This window comes from Trachurus japonicus, chromosome 1 (assembly GCF_045865225.1).
Source record: "Trachurus japonicus isolate A0001 chromosome 1, Traja_1.0".
NCBI lineage: Eukaryota > Metazoa > Chordata > Actinopteri > Carangiformes > Carangidae > Trachurus > Trachurus japonicus.
In genome coordinates, this window is record NC_140907.1 from 11897632 (window position 1) to 11923448 (window position 25817).

The window sequence follows — 25817 nt, forward strand, 5'->3', positions numbered from 1 at the left end:
TTCATGAATCTGTTTCCTATAGGGCCCTGCCATCAGTCAGTGGTCCGGGTTAGAGTGGTTAGGGTCAGGCCCCCATCACAAAAAACAAGTTTTCTGGGAGAAACCCTGACTTTAATATTGTATTATTTCATTAATTTGTGTTTCATTACAATAACAATTTAAAAACAGTTATGTTACTAAGACATGTTTCATGGGTTTTAAAGCAGAACTATGCAGGATTTCGGCTGTAATTATTGTGGCTCAGAGTCACTGTGATGGTTGAGTGACCTGTTATGAAGTGAATGGGGTCTAGGCCAATGCGCTCACCCCCCCCCCACTGGCTGAAAACCGCACTTGCAAGATCAGTCGTCCGTCTCGGTGTTACAAATCTCGTCAATGGATAGAAGTATCGCGAAAAACTGCCTTACGGCAGTACGAGATAAGAACGCATATGACGTCATGCATGTCACGAATCGTGATTGGTTTGAGTTCGGAAAGTCGGAGGAAACCATGGAAACATGAAATGTTTACTGATGAAGTTCAGCTTGTGGCTAACGGGGAGCTAATGCTAACACAGATACACACACCATGGGTCTTTTATAAGATAATGTAATACATCATGACACACACACACACACACACACACACCTTCGCGTTTTGGAACCTTTATTCCTGTGTGTGTATGTCTGTGTCTTTGTGCCTGTGTGTGGCTGTATTAGCGTTAGCTCCGTGTTAGCGTTAGCTCCGTGTTAGCATAGCGTTAGCGTTAGCTCGGTGTTAGCATTAGCTCCGTGTTAGCGTTAGCTCGGTGTTAGCAGGGCTTAGCAAACAGCAGTAAACACAAGCACGTGTAGGGGGGGTGGAGGAGGTGGCGGCGGCGAGTTTTTTTTTTTTTTTTTTTTTTTTTACGACAGTGACATGTGCCTCCCAGAACTGTGGGGGAGCTCCGGAGAGGGAAAAAAAGAGAAACCAACGAAGGAGTGAGCTATTTCCGGCCGACTTGCATAGTTCTGCTTTAAATTTGCTCCGAGAATATGAGGTAAAACTGAAGTCCAAACAGATGCGGTAAAATAATCGTGACTAATCGACTAATTGAAAAAATAATCGATAGATTAGTCGACAACCAAAATAATCGTTAGTTGCAGCGCCAGTGTTTCCCACACATTCATTTATTCGTGGCGGCCCGCCACAAATGAATTACGTCCGCCACAAATAGATTTTTCTACTTTTGGATCGACCAACGCAGTATCGTTTTATACATTCATCTCCGCATAGCGCTGTTTCTCCGTTACAGAGAAGCGCACATGCATGACAGTAGTGCACAGTAAAAGCAAAACCCATATGGTATACTATAGTGTATATAAGAACATTGTTGTTTTTTACATGCTAGTGTAACCACTCTGATCATATTCCCTCCCTCAAAGCTCCACAAGGAAGCAATGAACGGTCATCAATGACAGAGAACATATGAAGTGAATCATTATTCTCTATCCGCTTAGCGCCCAGAAGGGAATATCACAACTCTTCATCGTGGTTAGCGAGACCAAACACTTTAGAAACACATTTCTCAAGTCAGAAACTATAGAAATGATCCCTGAAAGTATAGTCTTAGTTTGGAGGAGGGTGAGAACAGCACGTCAGTCACAGGACAACCTTTCTCAGTCATGGTTTGACAAGCTCCTCCAGTTCAGGGATGCAAACAGCACGCCGAAAAGCGAAACTCGCTTTTTTCATGACCAATTAGGTGACTTGTGTGAATCGTTCAGATCCGAAGAGTTTTTGTTTTGAGGGGGGGTAGGGGGTCTCAGAGTCTCAGCTGGGGTCAGTAAAATGTTTCTCTAACAGGCTGACAGTGACAATCACGTGAAACTGAGGCGAACTCATTCATGGTTGTCTCTGATTATACTGATAACAGCCTACCTCCAATGTAGACGCGCGACATGCGCGCTCATTAAAGCGGCGCGTATCCGCGTGCAGTTGGTGCGACGGCGACGCCGTTTTCCCCCCATGCATGTCTGTGTATGGCGAGTGTATTGTGGAGCTGTGTGCCGCGGGCATGCACGGTTCCCTACGTTGCTGTGTCAGGCAGGTGTTTCCACGGAGCTCTGCCCCGTTTCAGAGGTGAAGGAAGCCCTGAGTGGAAAGACGTCGCCTCCGCGATGTAGAATGTATTCAATTAAAGTGAAACTAACACATTGCAAAGGATTTTTTTTTTTTAAAGCATTTTTAATATAGAAATGTTGGCCTTCTGAAAACTATGTCCATCTATATGCACCCAATACTTGGTTGGGGTTGAACTACTGGAAATTGACTTTTCCATGATATTGTAATGTAATTATTTGTTAATGGTGAGCCCCCCCCACACGCCAGACAATTCCTCTCTTTTTTGGTCCTGACCCGTTTGCATCCCTGCAGTTGCTGCGCCTGGTCCAGTCACAGGGGTTTATGTAAATAGCACAACACAGCCAATCACTGTATGATCATTTCTCTGGTTATTAGAAATAAGGTGTTTTTATTTGTTTGGGCACTATTCACAGTAGGACACATTTTCTATGAGAGTATTTTTTAATTAAAGCAGAAGTAAGCGGAATATTTGTGTTAATATAAGTCTTAAATAGTTATATCTTCCGACAGCAATCACTTATATGGAGTGTTTGGTCTGAAACACGGGTCTGTCAGTCACTCTGCTCTGCTGTAAGCCGAGGAGAAAACTTTCCTTGTATCCTACAACCTTTATCCAATGAGGAGAGAGAACAGCATAAAGGGGCGGTCCTCTCTGTGTGTGCAGCCAAGGGATGCGCGTGAATGTGGTGACGTAGGGACGAGGGCGGGGACTGCTAACTCCATCTGCTGACAAGAAGTTAGCCAAAACGACCGGATCACTTACTTCTGCTTTAAAGGTTAAGATTACCAGAACAACAACAGAAAAAGAATTCCAGCAGTCGATTGCCAGACCGTTGCTAGGTAAAATGGGCCGTTGCTAGGGACTCCGCTCTGATCAGAGGACAGACAGGAGGAGAACTAAGCAGGTATACCTTATGTTTCATTTTTACCGTCATTAACAGCATAATAAATGACTTGTAGCTTGTTACAGGGACAGTGGAGGCTCTCTGCCTTCACACCGCTGCTGCTCAGAGCCTCAGAGCCTCCGCTGTCACTGCTCTCGTCAAGTTGGAAAAAAAAAAAAAAAAAGGAGCTCGGTGGCACCGAGAGTCCGCGACAGTGTTTATGACAGATAAGACTACACAAATACACCCATCCTAACATGTACTGTATATGATAATCCAATTGATCCACCGATTGGTTATTAAAAAGGCTTGGTTGGAAACAGACGCATCCGACCGGGAGGAGGCAGGAAAACAGCGGAGAACTGAGCCACATGTCGGCTACAGGCAGGTACGAATGTAAACAGAACGTTGACAGAAAGTCATTGTCGAGCCCGTCAAAAAAATTAAAAATAATAATTCAGACTAAAAAAATTTTTTTTTATGGAAAAGCAATACTTTCATTCTGTACCCCTCTAAACGCCCCCTGGACGTATTATTTTGGAAAAAATATAGCTTTTAATAAATATTCTACATATTCAACCTTTAACTAATAACTCTTTTCTTACATTTTAAATTAAATTAATTTCTAAGTAGTTATTTTATAAATAAGATACTGACAAAAATTCATTGCACTTCTGTAACAATGACCAGATAGAAACCATTTACAGCAAAGAGATCTTTTCATTTTACTTCTTTTACATATAAGTGTGACCACTCTGATCATATTCCCTCCCTCAAAGCTCCACAAGGAAGCAATGAACGGTCATCAATGACAGAGAACGTATGAAGTGAATCATTATTCTCTATCCGCTTCGCGCTCAGAAGGGAATATCATGACTCTTCATCGTGGTTAGCGAGACCAAACACTTTAGAAACACATTTCTCAAGTCAGAAACTATAGAAATGATCCCTGAAAGTATAGTCTTAGTTTGGAGGAGGGTGAGAACAGCACTTCAGTCACAGGACAACCTTTCTCAGTCATGGTTCAGAGGTTGAGAAGCCAATCATTACTTGCCTCTGACTGTACAGCTGTAATACACAGAGCACACAGACAGGGGGGGAGCCATATCAAGTGGACAAATAAGGATAAATGTTTGTGTAAAATGTCAAAAGATGGTAAAGTTCCACTAAGTTGCTGTCACACATCGTTGAGCACCATGGATGTATGTAAAAAATGATCCATTGTTTCATTTTTCAACTCATATGGTTTGTTTTCACAGTGTGTTTTCACTCTGGTCCAAACAGTAGATGAGTGTCATGTTTCCATGACGACTGACCGGAAGAAGACGAGTGATACGTCATGTTTACATGAGTCCAGATTGTAAAAAAAAAATGTCTGAGAAGTAACGCTAAACTTTTACAAGACACCGAGGCAGTTATTTTTAGTTTTAAGTGCAAACACTTTTTTGTGATCAGGCGAAACATCATTTCAAGCTTGTGCCTTTTTGTAATAGCTGGTGTGTAAATATGTAGAATAAATATGATAACACATGTTTATGATAATATTTTTTCTGGGAGAAACCCTGACTTTAATATTGTATTATTTCATTAATTTGTGTTTCATTACAATAACAATTTAAAAACAGTTATGTTACTAAGACATGTTTCATGGGTTTTTAATTTGCTCCATTGTTATTTTTTACATGCTAGTGTAACCACTCTGATCATATTCCCTCCCTCAAAGCTCCACAAGGAAGCGATGTACGGTCATCAATGACAGAGAACATATGAAGTGAATCATTATTCTCTATCCGCTTAACGCTCAGAAGGGAATATCACAACTCTTCATCGTGGTTAGCGAGACCAAACACTTTAGAAACACATTTCTCAAGTCAGAAACTATAGAAATGATCCCTGAAAGTATAGTCTTAGTTTGGAGGAGGGTGAGAACAGCACATCAGTCACAGGACAACCTTTCTCAGTCATGGTTTGACAAGCTCCTCCAGTTGCTGCGCCTGGTCCAGTCACAGGGGTTTATGTAAATAGCACAACACAGCCAATCACTGTATGATCATTTCTCTGGTTATTAGAAATAAGGTGTTTTTACATAATATTTGGTTGGGCACTATTCACGGCAGGACAAATTTTCTATGATAGTACTTTTTTAAATTAAAGCAGAAGTAAGCGATCCGGTCGTTTTGGCTAATGCTGCGTTCCAGGCAGGCTTTTGAAACCGTAAATTACAGCTTCAAGTCACAACTTACGACTTTGTAGCGTTCCAGGCAACCCACTCGTGTTTTTCCGACCTGTTTTACCTGTGAAAGTCACTAACGGCCACTCGTAACTTCCAACCCGTGAACGCGCACCAGATCGAACTGGTACGACTTCACAGGTCAGAAAAACACGAGTTACGGGTTGCCTTGAACGCACCATAACGTCTTGTCAGCCGATGGAGTTAGCAGCCCCCGCCCTCGTCATGGATCTATTGGTCCTCGTCCCTACATCACCACATTCACGCGCATCCCTTGGCTGCACACACAGCCCTTCATGCCGTTCTCTCTCCTCATTGGATAAAACCTGTAGGATACAAGAAAAGTTTTCTCCTCGGCTCAGAGCAGAGCAGAGTGACTGACAGACCCGTGTTTCAGTCCAAACACTCTATGTAAGTGATTGCTGTCGGAAGATAGAACTATTTAAGGCTTATATTAACACAAAAATATCGCTTACTTCTGCTTTAACTAATAACTCTTTTCTTACATTTTCAAATTAAATTAATTTCTAAGTAATTATTTTACAAATAAAATAAGATACTGAATATCTATTGCAATTCTACAGTAACAATGACCAGATAAAAACCTTTACATCTATGAATTTACAGCAAAGAAAGAAATAGTTTCTCTTTATTTTTTACATACTGTATAAGAGTAACCACTCTGATCATATTCCCTCCCTCAAAGCTCCACAAGGAAGCAATGAACGGTCATCAATGACAGAGAACATATGAAGGGAATCATTATTCTCTATCCGCTTTGCGCTCAGAAGGGAATATCACAACTCTTCATCGTGGTTAACGAGACCAAACACTTTAGAAACACATTTCTCAAGTCAGAAACTATAGAAATGATCCCTGAAAGTATAGTCTTAGTTTGGAGGAGGGCGAGAACAGCACGTCAGTCACAGGACAACCTTTCTCAGTCATGGTTTGACAAGCTCCTCCAGTTGCTGCGCCTGGTCCAGTCACAGGGGTTTATGTAAATAGTACAGCTCAGCACAGCCAATCACTGCATGACTCTGACAAGTACAGCAGTCACAGAGAGCTTACAGACAGGACAGAAAGCCATACTGAAACAAGACCTAGGTGCGTTAAAGTCACGGCATATTATTCATGACACATGTTTTTTTTATATATCATCATTACTCAAGAAGTTTTTGTTTGTTTTTTTTTACATGTGGACACTGTTCAACACATAAGCTTATTCATGAAGCAGTATTTTAGCAAACAGTGTTTTTTCATAATTATTTTACTTATACTTATAAGTGACAGTCTTATAATGTTTTGTGGTCAAGATGAAACCACTAAAAAACAACCATGTCCAGTTCCTACAAAGTGTACACAACTAAATGCTCCCTTCACTCAACCCAGTTCTGTTAGTTATTCAATAACTAGTGTGTGCTAGTTATTCCAATAAGTTGCTTTTAGACACTCATCCACAACCACTCTGATCATATTCCCTCCCTCAAAGCTCCACAAGGAAGCAATGAACGGTCATCAATGACAGAGAACATATGAAGTGAATCATTATTCTCTATCCGCTTCGCGCTCAGAAGGGAATATCACGACTCTTCATCGTGGTTAGCGAGACCAAACACTTTAGAAACACATTTCTCAAGTCAGAAACTATAGAAATGATCCCTGAAAGTATAGTCTTAGTTTGGAGAAGGGTGAGAACGGGAGGTCATTCACAGGACAACCTTTCTCACTGAGGGTTTCCTCTCGCTGTTACACGTGGCTAAAACCATCCCTTAGTAAATCGCAAACAAAGTATAACTCATCTAAAACGACATTAAACCCCTTTAGCACCAAGCGCAGTGAAAGCTGTTAAGTTTATATAGATTTTCTGTACCATAATACCCACAATGCCTTGCGAATTGCGTCACATACGTGCTTGTATTTCTTTCTTTATTTTTTCCTAATTGTTGCCTTCCATGAAGACGAGTACAAGTCAACACCATCACGGCTGATCAGGCTGTTTGGATGACTAAAAACTACACAAATAAAAACGACAGTTATGCACTAAACGTATTTATATAAAGCTTTAAACCACATCCATGCAGGATACACGCTGAGCAGTGCGTTGTTTATAATGTTCCTGACAGAAACCTCGCCAAGAAGAAAAGTTCCGCTTAACCCTGACGCCAGATCCGCCAGGGCTTTCAGTGGCTGTTAATATTACAAGTTAAATTAAATATACTGACTAAAATACTTATTTTGGTTACAGCGTGTCCATTAGAGTAGGTCGCCTGTGATAGCCACACGACGTCGAAACCCGGCCAGCCGGTTTCATACACAGTGAGGTTTCTCTCGAAGGTCTGTTTGCTCCGACACATGAGGGCAGCATTTCACCAGCAGCAGAAAGTTCACCTGGTGGTAAACTGACTGGTAGCTAATGAGACAAGAGAGACTGGTCCCAACCTGTCCACCCATGTTGCGCGGTAAACTTCACATAAAGACGTAACTTACACTAATCAAACTGCACACACACATGACAATTATTTATATGACAGAACGGTTCAAGATAGAGAAGACTCGGCTGCTGACACATTTAAGCTAATTAGCATTTCATGTTGTAAATGCACCGCCAATTTCTAGGTGTACGCGCTAAGTTTGTATTTTACTACAGTTATGTTACTGGCAGTAGTAACACAAGCAACTTACCAATAAAACCGACGCGTATCTGCAGCACATCTATTTTTCCTCGCAGGAATCCACCGTTTAATGTAAACACGTCGACTAACTTCTGTGATTTACAAGTGGTTACCTAAACTACTTCGCTGCGCATGCGCAGTGACATGCCGAGGTCACGGTTTTTTTTTTTTTTACCTGTGTTATTATCAATGAAACATTAGACAATCCTCATTATTTTAACATTATGACACATAATTTAATCTTTTAACTGAATAAAAGTATTTTGCACGTGTCCCTGAAATAGTTTATTCATGCATGAAAAGGTCCATTGACGTGGCATACACAATTTATTACAAACATAATCAAAACAATTTACATTATGTGACTTGGCACACGCCCAACATTCCTTACACATATAGACTTCGTAGACTTACTTCATTTCGGCATATTCAAATTAATGTTTATATTTTACACTATGACAGCGAAAAATCATTTATGAATTCAGAATGAATAGATTACAACATTTAAGACAGATTTGAATTACACAGAGTACGAATAATTATTGCACATTTTGTAGTTATCTAGCTGTTAAAGCTACACAGTGATGAAATAATTGCTGGAGGTCTGTTTTGCTATTCAATGTTTCCAGGTTACAAAGGGGATGGACAGAAGGCACCTAAGTGGAAATCTATGTCACATGCAACTGACACTGTCAAACACAAAACAAGTCAATAAGGACTCTGTCAGGAAAATATTTAAATTACATGAAAAATCTCTTTCCTTGTCTCACATGTTGTAGAGTGCCACTTCAGGGTCAAAAAAACAAATTGTGTAATATTGGGACAATATTTACTTCCTTACAGTAGCACTTGCATTTGTATATTGTCAAAGCAATAAAAGCAAAACTATACTGGCTATATGAGATTAAACAAAATCAGAACGTAAAAAATATTGAGATGATAAGTGAGAATAGGTGTTCTAAAGCAATAAGATCATTATGACACTGATTTTATCTAATTATTATTGTGCTCTTCCAGTTGTTATAATCTGTAGTGCACTGGTTTGTAGTGCATTTTTGCTGTTGTTATTAAAAAAAGCAAAGATTATAGCTTTGATATGTAACTGAACATATTGATCATTAAGTAAAAATACCTTTCAGCTGGCATGACATGGTGACGAACACTACAGCTTGCTAAGTTGTATATAAATATATATATAACCTAAAATTATTGTAAAATGGCTTTAAATTTTAGGCTGCTTGGAATGATATGATTAAAACATACAACAAACTACAAAAGAAGACATATCTATCCAAAATGAAAAATGATCATTAGGTGCAGTTTCACTAACTGTTGTGAGGGTGCCATGCTTGGAGAATAAATTTTATTTCTAATTCTATTTTGTCTTATTACAATGTAACTCACACTCAGGATGAGTGGTATCAGATCAAGCTGACAACCATAAAATGGTCCTGTCACTTATTATCCTCATAGAGAGCACCAGTCAGCTGTGTGCAGCCATGCTTGTAGATTTTCTGCCATGAAGATCTACTCTTGAAAACAAACTGTTTCTAACTCAGGCCGCTGCCTGAAGTCAAAGCTGATCCATCCCATCATCTGGCTGTTTTTAATGATCTTTCTTCATCTTTTTTTTCTGTCTTCTGTCTGTGTCCTTGTCTACGACTTCTCCCTGTACCTCCTCCAGAGCTGATGCACTTGTCTTCTGGCCTCAGAGCGGACACAGCTGGAGAAGGAGCTGTAGCGTTGGCCCTTTACCTGGTGAACACAGAGCAAGAGAGAGGCAACGTCATGGGAGGAAAAGTCACTGGAGCAAAGTGAGACATTTCAGTTACCATTTAATATAATTTTAGAGCTGATTTTTTTATGCTATCCTGTTTCTGGATGAAAGTATTGAATTGAGGGGGAAAACATTTTCAATGGCACAAAGTGTAATGTAATGTTGACCTTTCTCATATTCTCAATTCTCATATTCTCAATTGACCTAAATGAAGACATCCAGGAATCCACTGTTAAAACTCTGTACACCTACTGGCAGACTGGCACAGCACACTATCTCTCAGTGTATACTCTGACAGAGAGACTTAGCTAACAAATGTGAAAAGTCTTTCTTCTACAGTATAATAGTGAGGTCCGTTAACCCCTTTAGGTTTATTTCCATATTACTATTACATATCTTTCCTAATTTAAAGAACCATATATTACATTTAAGGGTGGGAAAAGAAGACAATCATCATACTGCTGCCAAAAGTCATATTCTAAATCAAATGGCAACATGAGGGAGAAAAGGTGAGACATATTAATGTGGCTACTGCTGTTATTATTTCAGTGACTAAAATTGTAGACGTACTGTACAACAATGGCATAAAACTGTATGTGCTCCATCAAACTTTACTGTTTACTGTCGTTGGGAGTGATACTTATCTGCTCGCCAGCTCCTTCTTCAGACAGGACCTGAAAGAGGTGGCACGCGCCACAGCTTTATAGCCCTGAGTGGATAGACGTCACAGGGGAGAGGGGAGGACGGAAGTGAAGATTAAGGTAGTGGTGTTGGGATGATGGCAGCACAGATGTGTGGCAAAAAGAGAGGAGAGTGAGGATGCAAGTACAAGAAGGAGAAGGGAGAGAAAAAGAAAGATAGAAAAAGAGAATATCGTTACAAAGCCAAGACTGTGAGGCCAAGACAAAACACAGAACAGATCCTACAACAGTCTGTAGTTTTACTGTTTTGCAATGTTAGTGATTTTTGCAGCATTTCACACAAAAAAATAGCTTGTATTGTAAATATCTAACATATCATGGAGGAAATAGGCCTCTGGATATGTGGTAGGGCATCTGAATACACCAGTAGAGGGCAGTGTCCCTCCTTGGGAACAGCACCATGGCATCACTTCATTAAAATGTTATCCATTCACTGTACAGTAAGTTGTTACAGGGGTCTCCCTTAAATCTGTCGCTCTGTGTGGCACATACATAAACCTGAACTCCTGAAAAGCTCCATAACTATTTTAATATTGTGCCACTGGAGACACACTGACATTGTCATTCCCATTTTGGCTAGATTTTTGATTTACTGTAATTACTTGGGTTATTTTCCAGTGGCAATTTAGGTTAATGATGCCTTTTAAAGCCTATATATAGTAGATATAAACAACCCTGGAGGTTGTTTTTTTTATATATATAGAGAGAGACTTTTATTCAATGGCGTCATTTGGGTTTGAACCAGCAGCAGCAACAACAATCACTGCTGGTGGTTTGCCCTGTTGAGATCATTCACTAATGTTCAAACAATGTTTTTCCAGAATGTGTTAAATAGTGACACAGAACAGGTGAAGCAAAGCCGAGTGTTGTATTTAAGATTAAGAAACACTTTCGTCATGCTCTCCTCCACCACTCCTTAGTCAACCCCACAGCATTTTGTCTAAGTCATATAGTTAAAAGTGACGTTAATCTCTGTATCTGTCACACAAAGTTTCTCACCCTGCCCCCCCTGTGCAGCCGGTCCTTCATGATGCCGATGAATTCCTTGTAGGAAAGCTGATCGTCGTGATCTACATCAAAAATCTTGAAGATGGTGTGTACAAGGTGACGTGTCAGCTTCAGCCCGGTGGCTACATACACTGCTCTTGCAAACTCATCTGGTAAGAGAGAAAGCAAATCGTTTTTGAGCATCTTAGCCACGTATTATGCATCAAGCCGTAGAGGATGTCTGTATAGTCAGGAACCCTCAGTGTCTGCAGCACTGGTTGCCACCACTCGCCCCCTACCTTGTCCAATGGAGCGAGATGCAAAATTATACATCTGCATTGCAATGGCAAAGTCCTCAAGGTTGTTGAGGAACTGGAAGAAGGATCTGAACTCGTCAAAGGTAATTCCCTAAAACAGCAGGAAAAAACAAAACAAAACAGAAGCAATAAAACTCTAACCAGCTTACAAACTGAGTAAAGGGAGTCACACTGACAAAATCCTTGTTCTCGGAAGAACTTGAAAATGATAATGATGACTCTTTCAGAGCCTTGATTACACGTGCACACAACATTCCTTCAGGCGCATCACCTATAATGTCTGAAATATAAGCTGACCGAAAATTAAAAAGGAACCATGAAATAGACATTAATGACGTAAGAAGTCATTAATGGCAGGATTGCGTGTGCATATGAAAGATTAACCAAACGGCAGTCGTCTTGCAGTGTGTCAGAACCTGGACGTAGCTGCATACAGTAATAAGCTGAAGCCATTCAACACACAGCTGGCTGTTCAGACGAAGCTGTGACTGATTTTATTTATGTAAAGAAAACAAATCATATTTGGTTTTGAAATGACTGTGCAAAAGTGTCACATGCTCTGTCCTATGTATCAAGATCTCTCTAAACCAAATATACTGACAGCTAGATTGCATCAATAATAATAAACATAAAGAACAAAATCCATTAATTAAAACAAATAAAGTGTACAAAAGTGCCTAGCTTGCTGTGTATCCTAACCTAACCATCCTCTATGTGGATAAACCAAAAGAAAGGTGACAACTTAAGAAACAGAAAGAAAGACAGACAGATTGTAACTGCAGGTTCTGTGTCGTACGAGGCAGAGACCAACCTCCTTCTTCCACAGCATGAAAAGGAAAGAAGGGAAGGACAGAAATAGAGTTGGGTTGCATAAGGACTACAATGAATGTGTACAGATAGATAGATAGATAGATAGATAGATAGATAGATAGATAGATAGATAGATAGATAGATAGATAGATAGATAGATAGATAGATAGATAGATAGATAGATAGATAGATAGATAGATAGATAGATAGATAGATAGATAGATAGATAGATAGATTCACATGTGTCTGGAAGTGCTATCAAGTGTGTGTGAGTGTTTGTGTGTAGTCAAGTGGAGCAGTCGAGCGCTGAAGTGTGGAGAGTCACAACAGCCTCGGGCCGAGACTGAGGTGGGAGATTATGGACACTGGTGGGGTGGAGGGTGGAGACACTCACAGAGGAGGAAGAACAAGTTGAACAGATAGATAAAGGGCTAGGATATGTATCTGCTATTCTCTGTTATTAACAAATCTTGCATCAGTTTGTTTTTCGGCCTGTGAGGAGCTGCGTGCATGTACTATACCTTCTCATCAGGTATACACTGGCGGACATTCTCCAGGTAGGCGCTGATGTTCTCCACATTGGTGAAGCGCAGCAGGATTTTGGCAAAGTCCTCTTCACTGATGGTGGTCATTCCTTTAGAGTAGGTCAGAAACTCAATTTCCAACACTTCTGTCTGCAGGTTATCCATAAACCTGAGGAACAGCCAGGGAAGGGAATGGAGAGGAGAGGAGGGAGATCGTTACCAAAGACTTAGTTGGCATGTCTCTGTTCATAGCAATCATTTTGTGATGTCAATTGAATATACAGCATTGCCCAGTACCTGTAGAAGTCATCGAACGTAAGCTCGGCCTTCCCTTTCTTCCCAAAGAAATGGACCAGAAGGGTGGTGTCGATCGTGACACTCTCATCTGCTCGCTACGGATCATTAGAGAGGGAGGAATAACAGAGAGGATCAATGAGCAACTAATCAATGAGCTTAACGCCTTGTGATTGGAGGAGAGGCAGTGGGCAGGATAAGTCCATCATCAATCCAACATGGCGACTGTGGTGCCAGGCTAGCAGGAAGCAGGTCTCTGCGGTACGGGTGCGGGACGTGCACCAGATGAGCCAAAAAACTAACTTTCAATCAAATGAATCAGCTCAGACAAACAGTCAGCAGCCATTATGACATCATACCAGTCTAGGCAGCAATAAGTATCAGTTTCAGTAAATGTGTAAAATAGAAATAGGGTAAAGATGTAAAGTGGACAAAGGCTTGTGAAGTGAAATATTTTGAGCTAAATTTTGTCCATGCAGCCTAGACTGGTGAGGGATGTTGCTGTAGCAGCATGAAACACAGGCCAACAGACCGGTGGATACACAACAAGTGCTCAGGTAGCAGTACACAAAGAAAAGACAAATGGAAAACAGACTCATGCCTATAGTCACTGAGCCACGGATGGAGATCAGCAGATATGTAGAAAGAAAGACAAAGTGTTCAACAGGGAGAGCTGATAGGTGAGGGGTGAGGGACAGAGAAGAGGGACAGAAGACGTTTGGAAGAACAGCTAAGGCCCAAACAGACAAAGCTAAGCTGGCAAACACACACAGACACATTAAAGCCACTGTCACATCCCATGCGTTTCTCTGCAAATGCCACATTGACACACCTGAACATAGCCTCAAATCACAAACAGCAGTAATTTAAAAAGAAAAACCCACATAAGCACAAATGCAGAGAATATGAGCCGATTCCACCTTTTTCCATCAATCAATGACAGTCATGGATGCGATTGTAAGACTTTTGCGCTGTTTGTTTCTTTTTCCTATACTGTGTTTACATGTCCTTTTATCTTCCTTGCTGTCGATTTCACGTTGACTCAATTCCCCTGGTCATTTAAAACCCATTCAACAGGCTTTGCCCTGTTTATACAAGTTGCTCCTGCTGTAATCTGTAGGTCAACACAGGGTGACATGGGTAGCTACTTTACACGAGCCTCCGAGTGTGTCCCACTGTGTTTATGCTCGCTAACATGTCTATCTCAGAAAAAAGGTGTCAGCCAGCACCAGGGCAGAAAGAGAGGACTTTTCAAAGGTCATCATTTTTCTCTCTCTCCCTGCCATGCCCCACCCAGCCAACACCCCCACCCCACCCAACAACCCCCACACCCCGTCAAATCCATGGCCATGCTGAGGAATATGCAGACATCAGATCGGAAGAAATCTCATGTCTTTCTGAGGGGGGGGAGTGCGTTTGTGCCATTTCCATCAGCATCATCATATTTATCATCATTGCCACGATGCCACTTGTGGTTCTACCTCAAGGGTAAAATCCTAAAATCCAATGTGGGGTAAGAGGAAAGTGTCAAACAAGATAACACAGGTTTTACAAAAGGAAAAAAAGGTGCGTTCAAGTCAAGAGGTAGTTTTTGTTATACTTGTTTGGTGTGACACAGTGTCATTTCTATCAGAAATGAGCAAATGAATATGACAGCGCTGCAGGGATAATAACTGAGAGAAGACTAGCTATACTGATCTGGAAACTTAAGTACTAAAGTTTAAGTTACATTATTTAAAGTTACGATCTGGTGGGAATTCTTTAATTAATAAAGGAGAAACATATCAAAAGGTAGGCTAATGGCTACATTAATATGTCAAAAACCTCCCCTAGTTTCCAAAATATGTTATCAATCTGTAGTTCCACATTTTGTTAGCTTTAGACCCTATTGTTCTGATTATTTTTATTCACTATGGGTACTTCAAGCTACTATTCAATTTGAATGTTTTTAGATGCCTCAATATTTATATTCATTTTGACTTTTTTTTTTGTCTATTCTCCATCATCTTCCCCAAGTTCCCCATCATATCGTTCCCAGTGGGATTAGTCAACTAAAAAACTCCACTGGCAAAAGTCCCTATGTGTGCAATCTGATTTGGCTAAATCAGATTGCACATCTCAGTTTTGCTTGCATGAACATTTGTAATTCTACTCTACAGCGAGATGCAGTAGATTAAGGCACCAACCAAATGCCAAATTCCCTGTAGTAGATCTTGCTGTAATGGATGCAGTTTGGTAACTGACAGGATAAAAGTATCTGCCAGGAGACAAACGCTAGAAGTAAATCCTATTGTCTTACGACCAACATCAGCGTGACCTCCGGCGTTCTGTCTGTTTCTGATTCACTTGCAGTCTGGTTTCTCAGTCTTTGATTAGGGATGGAAAGAAGGTTTCCTTCACACAGACAAACTGAAACAGTTACAGACTTATCATTTCAGTGTCTTGTTTCCCGCGTCTTGCCTATTTGAGGGCCTTTTAATTAAGCCTCTGATTATGGCCAAACAGGACAAAACTGTTTTTACTTCTTTGTCCCATTTCTGACTCATAACTTGTGCCTTTATGACACATGAGCTGTTCATAACATCTAGACAGCAGCCAGGTGGTGTTCCCTCTTTCCTCATCTTTAGATTTCCCTCTTGTTTTTCTAGCCTAAAACATTTTGTTTCAAAACTGTTTGTTTTTCTTTAGTAGAATGTATACATCCTGAATTCACAATGGATCACTTTCCCGGTAGATTAGAGGCTTTATCCTAACTCTAATTCCAAGATTTATCCATATTGACATACTTTTACCATATCAAGTTGTTATAGTTGAACATGTAAACAGACACTTGGAGTTACTTCTGGCCTACAGCAAATCTAAGTCCAATATTTGCAAGATTCAGTCAAAACAGTTAAGATTGGGGGTTGTTGAAACCAAATCAATGAACTGAAGGTTTCTAAAAAGTGGAAGACCTGAGGGAAATCCATTGTTTAGATAAGAGTAGTTGATTAGTTGAGTATTGCAGGTAGTAACCTTGTGTATCTATTATATAATTATTAGACTGTTTTTTGTACTCAAATATTTAGTCAACCTTCTAACATGATCAATATTTCTTCCTTACCTAATAGAGATGTTTTTTATCAGTACATCTATTTTTATTACATCTATTTCTTATTTTAATTGAGATGTATAACCAGAGGAAATCTCTGATGGTTTAACTTTAAAGGGACAATGAGGAGTTTCTAATTGGTTATAAAAAAGTCTCACGTTAATGTGAATGAATCTCCGCTACCCACACTTGTTAATGGGCCCATTTTCAATAAATATATCGTTTTGTCTCCATCGTTATTTTGTTATTATTAGTGGTGGCGGAAACGCTGGTCGAGCCGACCAGCGTTTTTTACTTTCGGTTTCGTGGCGAGTCATGAGAATAACGTCACAGAATCGCCGTTTATTGTATGGTCGGAACTACGACGGTATGTGATCGTCTTTGAACCTCTGACTTTAATTCTTGATGAATGAAAACATGAGTCTGTCTTGCGCCGGTAAAAGAATTTCACAGTGCACGCGGAGGCTCATAAATGTAGTGTGAAAACGCTTTGCTTGTCCAAAACTCCTCGTTGTCCCTTTAACTTTTTAACTTTAGTAGGCTGATGAAAATGTAACTTTGTTCTTACTTTAGTTCCCTGAAGTAATTGACAGTCAAGCTGCCAGTGTTTCAGCCGGTCTAGTAAAAAAACGTTGGTATAAATATCGGCCCTTCAAGAACCCATTTCAGTGTGACTGTGGTTAGACCGACGTGACTCCAAACTGATCATAACAAGCGTTATCATTCCTGGAAGTGTGGCAGCACAGGTGTGAGCTCATCATCCCCACGAGGACGTAATGGTTACCACGCCCACAAGGCACGAGCCAACAGCTGGTGTGCACGTTTGTCCATCTACGTGTGTGAGTGTGAGTGTGTGAGCTTCAGCACACTTTGATCTCCAAGTCAAAGACAAAAACAGTCATTACTGATGTAAACTCTAAACAGTCGTCCTCATGCTCTCTATCAGTGACTAACACCCCAGAGGAAGAGCTCATTGTCCGTCTTTCGTCAAGTTTGTCCGTTTGTCAGTCGGTCCCACCTTCCACGGTAAAAACAGCTCATCCTCCTTTCCCTTCCCATGAGTGGTTCTTCTTTCGCTCTGCACCTCACTCCTATCTTTATCTTCCACCTTCTCCCTCTTTCCCTCTTTTATCATAGTTCTCCTCTCACCCTGCCCCTGATCTGATTACTCTGATTTCCTTTCTCCTCATACTACCCGTCAGTACCCTCTTCACTTGAAAAACATTGGGGTGATTTGCTCTTTCCTTCCCTCCCTCCCTCCCTCCCTCTCTCTCTGCCTGTCAGTCAGTCCCTCCCTCTCCAGACAAAAGCAAAGAGGTATAATGGTGACTAATCTGTTGAGTAAACACATCTTTCTCTAAATACAACCTTCTTCTTTCTTTTCCCCTAAATGTGCTTCCCAAACCTCTTTTCTCTCCACCCACTTTGTTCCTGAACATTTGTATTCCCTGCTGACCTGTGTCATCTTCTGTGGGCCTCTCTCACCTGTTTGTTGTCTCTGATTTTTATCTCTTCCTTGTTTTTTTTTTCTTCTTTACCCTGAGGTTTTTTTTTACTAATGTGGTTAAGTGATTTGTTGAAATCCCAGGGTTGTATTTTCTTTGATTTATGCTGTTTTGCTTTTATTGTCGCCACTCTCTCACTTATGACTGTTCAGTTTACTTAATTTCATGCATTTTGTAACCCTTCGCACTTTCAATATGCCTGTTTTTCTTGCTTTTATTTTCCTCACCCCTGCCTCCCCCTCTGTCTGATTCGTCCATTTTGTCCGTCTGAAATCCCGGCAGATGAAAGGCTGCTCGGTGTAAATACAAGGTCAGCCCCATTACACCCCACTGTCATTACCTCCACCTCAGCTTCCGCTGCCACCTCAGTGCACAGCCTGTCATTAGGCAGCTAGCCTGCTAGCGCTGCGTTAGCTGTTATTAATCATTACCAGCACCTTTGCCTTGCATTTGACATATCAGAGGGGCAATTTGAGTTGCACATGAACGAGCCAGTGAAAAAGGAAAAAATACTGGACATTTGTAAGAGGTTGTAAAATGTTTTGATTTTAGTCTTTTTTTATTTTTAACAGAATTTAAGACTTGCTAAAGTGGACTGAAATGCTTGTTGGTTGGTTAGTTGGTCTGTCTATCACTGTACCCCCAACTGAAACATTTAAACAATTATGAGATGGATTTAATTTTTAGAAAGAATTAATCAATGTTTCTTGTAGCACCTCCACAAGCCTGGCATTTGTTTTACTTCAACATCAATTTGTCCATTTCGTTGTTTTATCACTAAATTCTTGACATCAGGCTCAACTGTATTCTGTGTTTAGTGCTGATTAGCAAATGTTGGCATGCTAGTAGTGCAGTAATCTAAGATGGTCAACATTAGATCTGCTATACATCAGCTTGTTAGTATTGTCATTGTGAGTATGTTAGTATGCTTACATTCACATTAAATGCTAAAGCACAACTTCCTATCCTAGTCTGCAGGCCTCATATAGTTCAGGTCACCACTACTCATACTGTATATTCTGTGATTCAGTGTAAGTGTTCGATGCTATCGAATGGTTTTTGTATGTGCTCTGCCGTCAGCCGTCACATGACTGTATACCACTGTCATTACACATGTGGAGTAAACTGAGAATGATCCGACACCAAAGCTACAACACTAGCCACCGCACGGCACAGATAGTAAGGCACAGATACACATACAAAAGCAGAATGAAAATGACAGGAGGCAGGTGAGAAACAGAAACAGGTCATTAGAATATGGAGATCTATCATCTGACTAATATGAATGGATCAATTCTGTCACACTAACACACCACAAAAGGTAAGAACAAATACCAAGAACAATTTTCTTGTCATATTTGTTCATTAGTTAGTGACTGACACAATGAGATGGGTTAGAACAGAAAGACCCTTTTTGGAAGAAGCTCAGATTATTATCCCATGCAAAGTTTAAAAGTGCGAAGAACGATTTTCCCACAAACTTCTCTCAGTGTCAGAAAAAAAGATTAATGTAATGGACATCATAATGGTTAACACAAGGAAGTATTTTAGAGCTCATCAAAACAGATTATGTCATATGGGAAAGGAAATGGATTGACCATTGTTTCTCTACTCTACTGTGAGATAGTAAGGGATCTAAGCTACTGTGGTGAAGGGCTGGTACATAGCAGAATGAGGTGTGGGACAAAAAAAGAGCAGTGCTGGGAAAGATTAGCAGGTATATCTGACCTAGCATTTTGGAAAGAAGCAAAGAAAGATGACGAGCTGAGTTTACATCATTAGTATCAAGCCAAACCAGAATGAGTTTTGGAAAACACAGTTCTCTTTTAGGAATGGCTAAATATAACTGCTCCAAAAGTCACAGTTTAAAGCCTTCAATGCTCATATGTCAAGCAAAGCTTTGATCTTGTAACATTTCTGGTGTTATTCTGGCCAAGCTTGATAGGACTACATTACTCTGAGCTTAGGGGGATAGTTAGAGGGTTTGCATCAATTAGTGGGCCTGAAGAGGAAGCGTGAAGGATGAAAAATGAAGGGATAAAAGGACAGAGGACAGTTGGGTCTATGTACCTCCGCCAGGTCAGAAAAGAGGACTTGACTGGCGCCTCGCCTCAGAACGTCCCAGTAACTCCGCGCCACAAACTCCTGACTGTCTTTTTTAAGCACCTGTAGGAGCGGTCAAGCAGGGCCAGGGTCAGTTCACCTCCAAGTTAACCACTTCAGGGAGTAAACTCCAGCCTCCAATATTCAATCTTTCAGTTCTTATTACATATAAACAGATACAGTAAGTTGATTTCTTCAGTTTCTTGGAAAAAAAAAACGTATTTAAAAGAACAAACATATAATCATGAACAATTAATAGGCCAAGCAAGGCAGAGAAAATATTAAACAATGACTTTACTGTCAAATACCACCGGGTGAAAGAGAAATGCAGCTAAAGTGCTTGAAATTTGTGTCAAATCAAGGTGCACAACTTGCAGTAGTAATACGCTTTTGCAATATTTGATTAAATTGTGATTTTACTTGCAAATACTTAGCAAGCATAAAACACTGGTTCAACAAGGGCAGAAATGGAGGGAGGAAGGGTCAGATTTTACACAAAACTCTTTTCTTCATGAAAAACACAGCAAGGGACATTCATTTGAGAAAAATTAATTATTCAATACTCTGTGGTGGCACTGTTTAAAAATGGATTACTGAGCTCCACTGTAAGACTACTATTCAAATCGATGAAATTACCATTTCATTACTTTGCCTTTGTGCTGAGTCAGCAACAAACACAAGCACAACCTGAATAAAATTTGAATGAAAACCTCTGATCTGTGAGGCAAACACAATTCTTACACACTACGAAGAAGGTTTTTTTTCCCCAATTGAGCCAATGATATTCATCTAGCTTCATGCATTGTTCTCTGATGTGACAAGATAGAGTCAAAAAAAGAAAGAAAGAGAAAAAAAAAGCTGGCGAACCATGACTCTGAGCCCTTGACCACCCACCTCGTCCTCCTCTCGAGGGAGAAGCAGCAGCAGCCATTTTAACATGACCCTGCCCTGCTCTTAAATTCACAGTGACAATGCAGCTATCCATCACAGCACTGACAGGACAGGGAGTGTCCGCTGCGTGTATGTGTGAGAGAGAGAGAGAGAGGAGGAGAGAAAGAAGGACGCTCATAGTCCAAATAGAGACTAGTGTACTGCAGTTAGTGGACTATTTCTTTCCCACACTGTACTCTATCTCCATTAGGAAATCATTACAACTCAGGATGGGCCGACCTCTAAGTATTTATTTCTCAATGTATCTCCAGTGAACAAAAGAGACGATTAAAAGTTTTGTTATTTCCAGCCTTAAGTGATCAAGTAGGTAATCAACTATTAATCAGTGTAATGGGTTTTCCTTTCATAGTAATTTCAGAAAGTCTTTTGTATTATATGTAAGAGGGTTAATTCTTCTCTCGATTGATGTTTTTTAAGTAACCTATTTAATTTAGGGAATCATACCGCTCACAAATGGCCAATATAACCTATTAGCTTTCTTTAAAATGGAAATGTTAATGTGCCCAGACAATAGAAGCAACTTCATGTCTGTAGCCAAGACCTCTTTCAATAAAAATCTCCTCTCTCTTTGTACTAAGCCCCCCCCCCCCCACTCATCCCAACAGGAACAAACACACTGCCAAACAAACAGCAAGTGTCCTGAAATGGTCTCAAATGAACAGCGTCTGATTGTGTTTGGGGCTTCAGAGTGTCTCTGCTCATTGGAAATCACATCACTCTCTTTTCAGAAGTACATCTCTCCTGACCCCTTAAATCTATAACTGCTGTTCTGCTCTTCTCTCTCCATTCATCCCACCCTGTGCCATCGTCCCTCGATCAATCACTGATCAGCTGACCTGACAGATGGACACTCCTGTGTTGAATCTTCCTCTATTGCTCTCGCTCTTTCTTACCATCCCTCCATCAGTCTTTACGAGTATATGTTACCGACAACAGAGGCTCAAAGCAGACTGGGTCATGGTTATGGCTTTTTCAAAGACTAGGTCAGGACACAAAAGTGGGTGACAGGAGCGCTAAACAACTGAACTATAAGTATCCCAGAATAATTGTGACAAGCTACAAAAGTGCTCAGGAAAAAAATGTTCATTATTTAAATCAGGGTCAATTTTTATTTTATTAGCCAGATACAGATTATAAGAATTTACTATTTGGAGAAGCTGAGTGTAATAAATCGTCACTGTTGTGTGAACCTATTTTGTGCCACACAATTACAGTCCCTGATTAGATGTGATTTAAGACTGGAAGCAGGGGGAAGCTCCGAGTCCGCCAACCAGTGGGAACCCCAGGAAGTCACTGCACCAAAAAATGGTCCAGTACATCACTTAACACAATATATTTTAAAACTTAGTTTTTTTGTACAAATTAAACAAACAAGTTAGAGTGTGTTAGTGAGCTTTAGAGATGAATTTGTCAGCTTTTAGTGAGTCAGGTGACTGTTTGCAGCCTATATGCATTGTGCAAAGCTACGATAACTAGCTGTTATGAATGGACAGCTCTAACAGTAGTATTGAATTTTCACTTAACTCTTGGCAACAAATATTTCAAAAACCTTTTTGCTTTTCTTCAAATTGTGTTTTCCAATATTGAGAAACACACTAAATAGAACATGTGATGTCTACAAGGATTCTTACCTTACAAATAGAGGTTAAAAAAAAAACTACCAGTATGATATAAACCATCATACACAGAGTTCTCAAGAGGTTGCAGATATGTTGTTTGCAAGATCTCTGTCTGCACAATGACTGCTTCACCTGCTGTATCCACAAAGTTCCCCATTGCACTTTTATTGTGAATATTTAGAATATACTGCCTTTTGCTTCCAAATAAAAGAAAACGTAAAGCTTGTAGCTAACCCAGTGTGCAGAAACTCCTAACACTATTTTCCTCTTTTCACCCCTCCATCCATTTCTTTCACATCTAAAGAGGCAGAAAGGAGACTAAGGGGTTATGGTTTTGAATACATACGCTGTTCATGGGAGCAACCTGATATCCATACAGCTGCATACTCTAACACACAGAGAGAGACATGAGGAAGAGAAAAGAGGAGGACAGAGCATGCAGTCAGAGGAGGGAAGAGGAGAGAGGAGGAGGAGAGAAGGTAAAAGTCATGTTAGTACATGCAAGGAAAGAGGCTGCGGATACACTCTGCAAAAGGATGTGTCATTTTCCACACATCTATGATTACATTTCAGAACAACACACGCTCTGGGTTGCAGTGTACTTCCCGGAGATCACTGTCAAACTGCGTGAGGCGGACGCTGTAACTTTGCCCGCTTTAACTTTGTGTTGATTTATTTTCTGGTCATCTCAGATTAACTGGTTACATATCTATTCCCCTGTGGTAAAAGACAACACTTAGAATTGCTGGTGTTTCACTGCACTATGATAATCAGATTATGATTTTAAGATAAGCGTCCCTTTAGACTGTTACCATCTGAGCCAATAAAAACATTTATTTAATGGAAACTTTCTAGCCAAAGCGGCCAGTGCTGTTCCTAAATGTCAATCACAGTTGTGCTGAGACATTTTTTTTCTGAGAGTGTATCCGATATAACACAGTAGGGATAACTGTCACGCTAAAGACCACACTGTAAAAAACACTTTCTGTAAGGCAGCATGCAATTAAACATGGTTACATGAGGGGTTTAACTAACTTTAATATCTGCTTGAATACAGATGAAAACTTGGATGATGATGTGTCGTTTTCAATACATCCATGTCTACAGTGTGATAGTGCACTCATTATTGTGCCACATTATTGTCATGGATGTATTAAAACGCCAAAAGCTATTTGGAAGCCTTTGAACTAATGTTACCTTTTCTACAATTTCTGTTTATCAACCTCAGTAAAACCAGGACATTTGGGATTTTTGCATTTCAGGTTTACCACTGGGATGGCTGCAGGATTACTGATGTCCATGTCCTTACAGACTTACAATCCATTGTCGTTTCACGATTGGTAGCGCTATAGGGCAATTAACGAAACAATTGAATTCTACATTCAAGTATCCATCCTCACACACACACACACACACACACACACAGAAAGAGAGAGACTCTTGTTCCATGTGCGGCAACTTTCTTACCAACTGTGCGGACTTTTCAGCATCACCTTTCCTCCCTTTCTTCTCATTTTTCTTGCGGAAGATCTCCTGAAGCTGTAACGAGAGAAAGAATCAGGATCTCACTGACGATTCAAAGCCAGATCTGAAACCCTGTTTCTTCTAAGTGTAGCTTAGCTCATATGTACAAACATTCACAGAGTTCACGCGGTCATTCACTCGTTGGGGCTGGTCTACAACGTGATCCCAGCAGTGGGCTTCTGACAGGAAGACTGAGAGAGTGTTGGTTTACTAGTTTGGCTTTGGAAGTGACTTATGTTCACAGATATTAAAGGATAAATCAAAGTTGCATCACATGTGGCAGGATCTTGCAGCTGCACAGCATTCAGTCAGTCTCCGGTGAGTTAGTGGTCATTGATTTGTATTTTACAGCCGAATATCAATATTATTGATTTCTATTATTAATTTGAATTAACAATGAAAACTGTTACCCTGCCCTAACCATACCCTTTCTAACACAAATTAGAAACTGATGTATCTCCAAGAACATGTTTTAGAGATATAATCACAACACACAACCATTATGTCTGATGCTGTCACACCCTGACCCAAAAACATCAGAGACTAATCAGAGCTCAACTCTAAACGTGGGAATTCATTGTTGCTCCCACACCTGTCAGCTCCCACAGGATTTTCCACCCTTGCCCCCCACTCCCACTGATCAGACACCCTGCTCCCTCCAGCCTCCACAGAGATTCTGATCGCTTCCCTCCTGCAGCCGGGGTTTTGATTGAAAATCTGTCCATCCACTCCCACAGCAAAAAAAAACAAAACACATGTATCCATCCATGTAGGTTTATGATGGCAAGAAATAATAAAAAAGATGTGTTTTTAAATGCTTTCACATGAATATTAAGCAGAAGCTCTTATCATAGATCTGTATTGTGTAAACACTGATATTTCAGCTTCAAACTGATTACTTGTATAATTAAATCTCAATCAACAATTTCCTCTTGTAATGTGAGTAGTCAATCCTGTGAACATTAACATATCAAATCAGCCGAGGATGGATCCTCTCTCAGTTATCAGCGACTCACCACCATGAACTCCCTCTTGTCCACCATCTGGTTGCCGTCTGCATCAAACATATTGAAAGCAATCTTAAAGCCAGCATGGGGCTCTAGAGAACAGAGAGGAGAGCACATAGGGTGAGTGTGTGTGCATGTGTTAAAGGCTATTTTAGATCCAGAAATAGCATGGGAAGAAGAGGCATATAGGACAGAGTAGACAGGACACAGATAAAAACACACTTCGGGGACTGAAATATTAACATAGTCTACTTTACTTCTCTCATGAATATTGAATAAAAATGAATGACTCTGATTAGACGGCTCACTGGTTTCCTGATTAATGTGGTCATGAGTTATGGCTGCCACTTGAGTAGACATATACTGAGCTACAGAAATGCAAAAACTGTCACTCGCAGAAACTGTTCCTGTTATTTTCATTTTAAGCACTTAAAAGAACAGACATTATTTACAGAAGAAAAACACTTTCATTCTCAATTTCTGAAGTACAGATATATATAATGCATGAAATTGCTGTTATCTTCTCTGCAATTAGAGAGATAATAACAAAGATGCTTTAACTTGGTAAGTGCACAATAAGTAGAGTAGTTTTTTGGGTTATCCAGCCTAGCATTCCTGCCTGTATTTAACTTTTGAAGGGTTGTGACTGAAGCTTTTTTTTCTTGTTCTTTTTTTCCCTGTGTCTCTCCTAATTTCTGTCTTACCCCAAGGGGAA

General features: G+C 40.3%; 1 protein-coding gene and 5 non-coding genes across 15 annotated transcripts in view; all 6 read right to left on the reverse strand.

Moving 5' to 3' along the window:
• Positions 1–1373: 1373 nt before the first annotated feature.
• Positions 1374–1589, reverse strand: LOC146991443 (small nucleolar RNA U3). Its single transcript, XR_015037249.1, has one exon. It is a non-coding gene; the product is annotated as a small nucleolar RNA U3 (small nucleolar RNA).
• Positions 1590–3736: 2147 nt separating this feature from the next.
• On the reverse strand, positions 3737–3952 carry LOC146991444 (small nucleolar RNA U3). Its single transcript, XR_015037261.1, has one exon. It is a non-coding gene; the product is annotated as a small nucleolar RNA U3 (small nucleolar RNA).
• Positions 3953–4680: 728 nt separating this feature from the next.
• LOC146991445 (small nucleolar RNA U3) lies at positions 4681–4896 on the reverse strand. The gene has a single exon (XR_015037248.1). It is a non-coding gene; the product is annotated as a small nucleolar RNA U3 (small nucleolar RNA).
• Positions 4897–5893: 997 nt separating this feature from the next.
• On the reverse strand, positions 5894–6109 carry LOC146991446 (small nucleolar RNA U3). The gene has a single exon (XR_015037263.1). It is a non-coding gene; the product is annotated as a small nucleolar RNA U3 (small nucleolar RNA).
• Positions 6110–6679: 570 nt separating this feature from the next.
• On the reverse strand, positions 6680–6895 carry LOC146991447 (small nucleolar RNA U3). The gene has a single exon (XR_015037259.1). It is a non-coding gene; the product is annotated as a small nucleolar RNA U3 (small nucleolar RNA).
• A 1271-nt stretch (positions 6896–8166) lies between these two features.
• micu3a (mitochondrial calcium uptake 3a) overlaps positions 8167–25817 on the reverse strand; it is a 29359-nt gene continuing 11708 nt past the window's right edge. Inside the window, exons 6-15 of one of the 10 annotated variants that reach the window (XM_085772994.1) lie at positions 25112–25194; positions 24039–24110; positions 22918–22959; positions 19969–20064; positions 14784–14798; positions 13306–13400; positions 13006–13177; positions 11657–11765; positions 11370–11527; positions 9150–9647 (exon numbers count right to left, since the gene is read on the reverse strand). In XM_085772994.1, coding sequence (XP_085629120.1) covers positions 9549–9647; positions 11370–11527; positions 11657–11765; positions 13006–13177; positions 13306–13400; positions 14784–14798; positions 19969–20064; positions 22918–22959; positions 24039–24110; positions 25112–25194 — 941 coding nt within the window. In that variant the 3' untranslated portion in view covers positions 9150–9548. Of the gene's footprint in view, positions 9651–10309; positions 10379–11369; positions 11528–11656; positions 11766–13005; positions 13178–13305; positions 13401–14783; positions 14799–19968; positions 20065–22917; positions 22960–24038; positions 24111–25111; positions 25195–25817 lie in introns of those variants that run through there. The other 9 variants (XM_085773009.1, XM_085773002.1, XM_085772998.1 and 6 more) reach the window with 9 other exon arrangements.